The sequence below is a fragment of the Larimichthys crocea genome, chromosome II, assembly GCF_000972845.2.
Source record: "Larimichthys crocea isolate SSNF chromosome II, L_crocea_2.0, whole genome shotgun sequence".
NCBI classification, from domain to species: Eukaryota; Metazoa; Chordata; class Actinopteri; family Sciaenidae; genus Larimichthys; species Larimichthys crocea.
In genome coordinates, this window is record NC_040012.1 from 1417614 (window position 1) to 1426290 (window position 8677).

The 8677-nt window shown below is 38.5% G+C and overlaps 1 protein-coding gene across 6 annotated transcripts in view; it reads left to right on the plus strand.

Moving 5' to 3' along the window:
* The window catches only part of cpeb4b (cytoplasmic polyadenylation element binding protein 4b), a 69334-nt gene extending 61125 nt beyond the window's left edge, over positions 1-8209 (plus strand). For 5 of the 6 annotated variants that reach the window (XM_019272142.2, XM_027287868.1, XM_027287872.1 and 2 more), the window contains 2 exons: positions 112-293; positions 3582-8205. In XM_019272142.2, coding sequence (XP_019127687.1) covers positions 112-293; positions 3582-3809 — 410 coding nt within the window. In that variant the 3' untranslated portion in view covers positions 3810-8205. Of the gene's footprint in view, positions 1-111; positions 294-3581 lie in introns of all 6 variants that reach the window. The other variant, XM_019272139.2, reaches the window with a different exon arrangement.
* The last annotated feature ends 468 nt before the right edge of the window (positions 8210-8677 follow it).

Sequence of the window (8677 nt, forward strand, 5' to 3'; positions counted from 1 at the left end):
CCTCATCACCTGTTTGTGTTCACTGGCTACATGGACATGAGTTAATGGATTTTGAGCATGAATATTTTGTTTTGCTCTTTCTATGTGTCTCAATTTCTTTCTCCTTTGCAGTGGAGCTGGCTATGATCATGGACCGCCTGTATGGTGGGGTTTGCTACGCTGGCATCGACACAGACCCCGAGCTGAAGTACCCCAAGGGAGCAGGCCGGGTCGCCTTCTCTAATCAGCAGAGTTACATTGCTGCTATCAGTGCTCGCTTTGTACAGTTGCAGCATGGAGAAATTGATAAACGGGTGAGTAGAAAGAAAAGAGAACTCTTTCAGCCTCCCCCACATCTCACTTCCTGTTCTGTTTCTCTTAAATTCCCCTTGTCTTTGCATGATTTCTGAGTTGTGCTGAGAGAAAAGATCTTATTTCTTTTAGGAGTAAAAAATAAAGCAGTTTACAGATGTAGCAACTTAAAAGTTCCCGTGTTTCCGTGACGGAACCGTGACGGGACCGTGGCTGGTCCGTCACAGGTCCGTCAAGGTCCTTGGCTGGTGCGTGACCGAAATGTAATCCCCCGCGATGACGTAGTCAGTGAGGCCCCGACTGGAAACGCCCCTAAGCAGTCTGTTTGAAAACCAGCTGCAATGCCTCATTTGTCCACGGGGAGGAGCAGTGATGTTCCGCTCTCACCGTCGACTGTCTAAAGACACATCTGAACAGATACGCCGGGGTGAGCTGATCAGCTGATCAGCGGATCAGTTGATGGAAAAAAAAAAAGTTGTGATAAGATAACACTGAGGCAGCAACAAGAACATGCCAACATAAACGCGTTATTAAAGAAAACTCCGCTCGTAACGTCCGTAACATAGCCTAGATGTTGTTGATTTAAACAGTGACCATAGGCTAAATGGCGTAAAGCGCAAATCGAAAGAATTACGGGTGAATCAAGTATGAAATAAGTCAAGTATTTTTGGTTTTAATAAAGTTTGCAGTATAAGCTTACGAAACCATCAAACATATATTTAGGCATTCCATGAAAGACTTTATTCGCAAGGAGGCTAAGCCAGGCACAAAACAGGAGCTCGTCGAGGACATACAGACGTTTTGGCAAAGGAGAGTCACCGTGGACTTTTGCAACAGACTTCTCTCTGGACTTTAAAAAGCTGTGCCGTGTATTATTATAATGGAGGGAGGCATAGTGGAAAATAAACAGTGGTGTCCATGTAGAATAAAAACATAACATATATACTGCAAACTTTATTAAGACCAAACATACTTCACTTATTTCATACATATTGTAACGGGCTGTGTATACACTGTGGCTGTTGAGTTGTGTTCAGTAAGTTAGGCTGCAGTGTATGGGGTGACGCCTGGGGGGGTGGCGTTGTTAGAGGCTGTGAAGCCTGTCAGTCATGGCAGTTGCCATGGCGATGAGGGGCACGAAGTAGCTAATGTGTTAATGTTATATGCTGCTGTGCTTGCCTGGTTTTATTGTTTTTTTGCCGTTGGCTACGGCCACAGGAGCCTGTGTTCCAGATTAGGAATAAAGTCCAGCAAAACCAGTTGCTTCGTAGTTTCATTGTTCCGGGTCACTACAATATTCTTTCCATTTACGCCATTTAGCCTATGGAATGGACGAAAATGAAAAGGAGTCATTCATGTTCATGAACACACTCAAATCACAAGGCTACTGTATAGTATGCAGTACTCAAACCAGCTGCATTCTCCGCTCTGTGATCTGTGACACTGGGAGACCAAAAAGCCCATCAAGTGCAAACAATGAGATGCTAATGAGGTTTGTATGGTTTACCTGGCCTAAAGCGTGCACTACAGTAAATACCTGCATAACAAAGGGCTTCCAAAACGCTCGTCTCTGCAGCTCTATGTCGCACAACAACAACGAGCCCTCCCCTCCAAATAAACTGTTAATTAAAAATAAACCATCGCTTGTATCTGCAGGTCTGACACACAGGCCTGGCAGCCCTGAGACGTCCGAACCGTTTTTTGTAACTTTTTTAAGGGTTAGTTTGTTGTTTACATGCAGATAAGCGAGAGAGAGGCGCGAACACAAGAGAAGAGACGCTCCTGTAATTATGCAAAGACTAGTGGTGGCCATAGATTAATGCGCCAATCGAACAGCTGATTGCGCCAATGCCGGCCGGCATTAGCGCGATCAGCTGTTTCCCAGAGTAAACAAAGGCAGCTGTCCAGGTGGAAGCGGCATTTAAAAAACATCACCAAGAAAAACCATGAGAAAAACACGACAAAAGCACAAAACTCTCTAAACTGCTATAGAGATCAGGACTCCACGGAGTTACAGTGAAGAAAACAAAAACGAACAAAAGAGAAAAAAGTCAAAAAGTAAAAAAGCGACCTGAGAGGCTGGAACAGCTTTGCGAATAGATTAATGGTGATTTTTTTTTTATCGCCTGATAAGAGTCTCACGTTAACGCAGATAACAGCCCACCACTAGTAAAGACAGAACAGACTAGATGTTGTTGATTTGGTGAATGCTGACATGATAGATATAAACACCTTAAATTTAATTTCAATTCATGTACACGCTCAAATCATACGGCTACTGTACAGTATGCAGTAGTCAAACCAGCTGCATTTTCCGCTCTGTGATCTGTGACACTGGGAGACCAATAAGCCTGTTACTGTAAGTGCAAACAAAAGGTTGAGCAACGAGAATGCTAACGAGGTGTGTAAGCTACGTCATCTCCAGGTAGAACAACTGTAAATAAGTTCTGTGAGAGAAGCGCCATCTCCTGGTCATACCCTGTAATCACATGAGTGGGTGGAGTTACAGTAAAAAATAGACACGCCCAGGAGAAGGAGGGGGGTCTCTCCGTTCACGGGACTTGGCAGGGAGCCAGCTGGAACTCAGCTGGAAGACGGCTGCCATTCAGCTGGCGTTCAGCTTGAACGGGAACTTTTAAGTTGCTACTACTGTACATATTGTATTTGTTTGCACATTAGAGAGTTGAGCAGCAGGGAGGCTGCTGTTAGACGAAATCTAACAAAGAATTAAGTGTATCTTATTTCTAATTTATGAACCTTTATTTCTACATACAGGGTAGCTTGTATAGGCACACTGTTATAATAATGGTAATTCACTAGAATATTATTCCAATTTGCACAGTACAGGTGAGTGAGTGAAGGGCTGAAAATCTAACAGAAATATTGAGTGAAGAGGCAAAATCATAATATAAAGAGCTTGAAGAACAGTACGCTGCTTTCTTATATGCATAATTGGTGTGCACATTTTGTAGACTGAATGCCCTAGTGACATTTACTGGCTAATAGCACAATCCCTCATCACTCAAGCAAGTGAATGGAAATGAAATCCACAAATTTCAACATGCAATTCTTCAACGACCAGTTCTAAAGGTTCTCAACTTTAAAGAAAGCAGTTGTATACTTGTTACATTTTGATGTAACAAGATCTTATTACCTTCATGTAGCCTCATTTCTTTCAGTTTTCCGAAAACCTCTTGGACTGACTTAAATGTATAAAGAAACAGCAGTATACAGAAACAGAAATTGTAATAGCCGCTCTGAATTTCATTTATTCTCGCCTCTGATTGCAGGTGGAAGTGAAGCCATATGTGCTGGATGACCAGCTGTGCGATGAGTGCCAGGGAACTCGCTGTGGCGGGAAGTTTGCACCGTTCTTCTGCGCCAACGTCACCTGTCTGCAGTACTACTGCGAGTACTGCTGGGCGGCAATCCACTCACGTGCCGGACGAGAGTTTCACAAACCCCTGGTGAAGGAGGGAGGCGATCGGCCCCGTCACATCTCTTTCCGCTGGAACTGAGCAGACGATAGACAGGGAGAGGCAACAGGGGAGCAGGAGGGCAGGTAGTGCAGGAGTCGCAAATTATTGTACAAATAAATGCACTTTTCTGTTGCTGGTTCCTTTTTGCTCTAATTTCACTGAACCTTTTTCTAATTTTTTTAAGTTAATATATATCTATATTTTGAAGACGGAAAAGAAAAACTGGAATTATATCCAAATATGCCCAGTAAGGAAAATGATGTGTAAGATAATTTTATTTATGTGTTTGATTTTTTAAAAATATTTTTATGAGTTCTCAAAAAATACATATATTGGAAAGTTTGAGGTGTGATATGGTACTCTTATATTCAATTGGCATATTTTTCTAATCGATGTATTTGATTTTAATTTTGATATTTGATGTATTTTAATTTTGATACAAGACTCCCCAAAACAAACACTTCATTTTCACACTGGATTGACCTTTGTAGCAGAGTTGTTGCTTTTTTGTTTTATATTGAGTCTCCAGAGCAGTTTATCATTGGCTATTTTTTTTCTGAGAAGTGTGATTCAGTTTATTGATACAAGAGTCTCCAGAGAAAATGTGAATTGAAAAAGGTGTTGCTAAAGAAGAGTGCACTTATTTCCAATTCATTGCAGAACAGAGTGCAGATCCAATATGTGAGACACTTAGTAGTTAACCAAAGCTAAATCGTAATTAACTTTGAAGAACAGAGAGGGCCCACTGCAGAAAGATTCTTTTCCCTCCCAGATCAAAATGTCTGAACCTCTTTTTATGATTTCCAAGGTCATACAAATATTTTGATGTTACTTGAAAGCCACAACAAAAATTTTAGCAACACATATTTAGATTTCGATCTCCATTTTGACATGCAAAAACTAATACCTCAAACTCAGCTGCTAATGTGCCGAATACAGTTAAAAAAAGAAAAAAGAAAGTAAAGAAGGAAAACATTCTCACCCGCTGGTGTTCTCCTTTCCCTAGAACTATATCAAAGGGAAGTGATGCAACAGGCAGAATGTGAAGAGACTGGCACAGTTTTGTATTCACTTGCTTCATCACCTCTTTATTTTTGTAATCAAACCCAGGTTTGTGCTAGGGACAGAGTGGACAGAGCATCAGACAGTACACAGCGTATTAGGGGAATGTATGGCGTAGGGAGGCTACAAGGAAGACAGGCAGACAGACAGGCAGGCTTACTGTTAAAGAGATAAGTCCAGCCCCACTCCCCCTCCTAATGTCTGCCTGCAGCCTCTGCTGCTAAGCTAGCAGCTAACAGAAGGTAGAGCCTCATTCATGGATCAAATCCTACTTCTTGTGTCTGTGCACAGGCAGGGCTTCGATTCATATTTTTCAGGACTGAGGTTAAGGTAACTCCTCGAGAGAAAGCTGGTCAAGTGCCCTCCTTTTTTTCCTGCAGTTTTTACAGGGCTACCACCAAACGGGAAAAGCCTCTTTGTTGGCGTTTTTTTTTTTTTTTTTTTTAATGCATTTGTGCAATTCTACCAAGTCTTTAATGAAAAAAAGTTCTACTTTTCATCTGAGAGTCAGCTACATTTAATGAAAGAAGCAATTATCTGATTTCCAAATCGTCAGCCACACATTTGAGTCATGGAGGCATCTCCCTCTTGGCGAACCCTCTATTCTTTCTTCTGCCGAACTAATCTAACTCAGCATCCAGTGTTTCTGAAGCATAAATGAAGATAGTCTCTGCAGTGTGCTCTACTACTACACACTTGTTATCCACCTGCAGCTCTCGATAACAGCCGGTTCTACTTAGTGGCTTATGGGAACTAAAGATGGCTGTGTAGTAGTGGGTCATACTGTAGCTCTTTTTTTTTTTTTAGGTTTTATCCTTATTTCTCATTTCTTTAAGGATGTGTTTCATTTTTTTTTTTTTTTTTTCAAATCTGTCACCCAGTTTGGCTTAACTATCAAGCCCAGCAAACCAAAGATTGGCCTTGAACATGATATATTGATATATATACTGTATATTTGACAGTGCAGTCAAAACCCATTAGAACACCAGTGGAAAAACAACTGAACAACAGGGCTCACAGACACACACACACACACACACACACAAAGCTTCATGCTCTTGATATAGCTAAAAAAAAAAAGGTGCACACTGGTTTTTATCTCAAATAGGTCCGTTTGTTTTAAAACAAAATTTTACATGAAGTGCACATTCACACAGTGAAAGTAAAACTAATCCTCACATTTGTTTGACGTTTTTAAGTCACTCAGTGGCAACCTATTAGCCGAGCATTTAAATATGTCAGGGAGTTAGTACAGAAACTTGATTATACACACTAGTGAGAAACGTATCCTCATATCGTGGTGTTGTTGCACCAGTTATACACCCTGGACATTAGTTTTGGGTGCAGTGGGTGAGCATTTTAGAAGTTAAAACACTTTGTGAAGAATTTGCTGTTAAATGAGATTAAAAAAAAAAGATTATTTTATACATGGCCTGCTGATTTTTGGTACAGTGTTTTCTAGCTAAATTATTTTGTCATGCACATATAAACATTTATTATGCACTACTTTTCTAAATATTTTTTCTTTTTCCAACAGTCATTTTAGGCACATTTTTCACAAATGGGGAACTCCTTTTTGCAATACCTCAATTTTTCACATTGTGAAAGGTAGCTTTTGTACTTTTGTTACTTGAGAGATCTGCATATATGGTAATGTTCATTTTAAGACAAAAGTTGAGTGATTTCAATATATATTATTTTCAATTATGCTTTTTATACATTTCAGTGCTGAGAAAACTTTACAACTAAGTGTGCACTTGTGTTGGTGCGACTTCAGATTTGCAGAGGAGAGACCAAAGTGTATTGCTCTCTTGGTCTTAGCTTTTCGTACACTAGATGTTTCCAGTCAGTCTGGTCAATTACAGCATGGCAAGAATAAAAAAAAAGAAAAAAAGAAAAAAAAAAACGAGTTGTAATTTGAAATTGATGTTAATGTCTAAACATGGCTATACTAGTTGAAAAATGGTAACTTCTGTCTTGGTTTCCTCTCCATAGATGGAGCATAACTTATTATAAGGAGAATGCAAAATTTGGTTCATGCTTAACGCTGAATCTCGTATCACAAGAATGGATGTTTGGTGTTTGTAATATTTGAAAAAAAAGTATATATATATTCTTGAACTTGCCAACTAGCACCTATTGTAATCTTTAGCATGCATGACAAAAAAAGAGAAAATGACAAGTATATGAATTAGCTATTAAAATTAATTATTGTGGTGTGCACAAAATGTTTCTCAACTACTAAGTTATTATGAACCCCCCCCCCCACCACCCCGTGTTGATGTCCTCGCTTCCCCATTTACAGACCTCTGCAGGATACATATGACGAAGATAAGACAACAAACAAGACAAAGTAACTTTAAATTGATTTGGCAGTGCAGGACTTTCAGCATCCTTATAGAACACTGTTTAAAGACTTGAGAACTCATCCCCACTGTCTGTTGAGGTGATCTTATATAGACCTATCTGGATGAAGGGGAGCTTAAAGACTTGAATGTGGTAAATGTTGCAAGTTAACTTCAAGTTGTTATGTGCAATACTTCTTTTGAACCTTTTTCCAGATAAAGACTCTTTGCAATGTAATTCTTTAATGCCATTTTTAATTGCAGACATTTAATTAAAGAAGATGTTAATATGTTTTTCACAGTCATTTTCTACTGTTATTGTAATCCTTTTCATGCTGGTGTTTGTAAAAAAGAAAAGAAATCAAACTATTTGTACTAATATAAATAATTGAAGTTATTTTTAAAACATTAAAGGTTTTGTGCTCATTTGCTTATTTTGTTTATTTTAAGCTACTGTGATTGATTGCATTGTAATTATTAGGTCAACAATGTATTTAGCTGTTTATTGGTATATTTTTAATTGGAATGTATAATTGATTTTTATAAGTTTGATCAGATTTTTGTTATATTTTTGAGGTGAAGCTTTTAATATGTTAAAGTGTCTAGTTTTTACTAATTGCTATATTGTGCTCCACAATATATGGTTCACATTTTCTGAAGGAAAATAAATATTTAAATAATTGTCTGTTAATGATGTTACTTAATGGCAAGATTTCAATAGTTTTTAACTCTGTATGGGAAGGTTGTTGTATTTATTAATAGCATTTTTTACTTAAGATATCACCTTAATTTTTATTGTCATTTCACTTTATAAGTTCCTATTTTTGTATTTTCCTTTCTTATTAAGTTATGTAATACGGATATGTCCATATTTCTAGGAGTTGGTCTGTAGAAGTGCTAGTGAAACGAAAAAGAAAAATCTAATGTTATTTAATTGTTTGCAGCCAACTATTTATAACAGTATGCATAATTTTTGAATATTTGTAATGTGAAATGTTGAATGAAATAAATCATAACTGTGATGAAAATAGATGCTTGGTGTGATTATTTCTGTAAAGTCTTGGGACATTTAAACTGATAATTATGTACTGATTATCATGTACTGTAATATAACCGCATTTGTATGAGCAGTCAGTCCAAACATTCACAAGAAAAGCAGGTTACCATTCAGACCTCTAACATCTTGTATGATTTTGTCAGCATACTTTTCACTTCGTATCTGTTGTGTAAAACGAGTGTGTGTAGCTCACTAAATCGAGTAAAGCACTTCCTAGTCCCCTGAAGACTAGCAAGTATCTACACAGCCGCTCATTAAATACATGTTTAGTTTAAGGCTCATGGACAATACACAATCACACATTTGCACACATCACTCTTTGTGGGTCCATGACAACATAACATACTGTCTACCAATCAAAGCAAGAGGCTGAAATGACTGGGTCATGTCTTGTTTTTCTCAAATTCCAGGAAAAACTGAGCAAACCGACTGCTCCATCACAC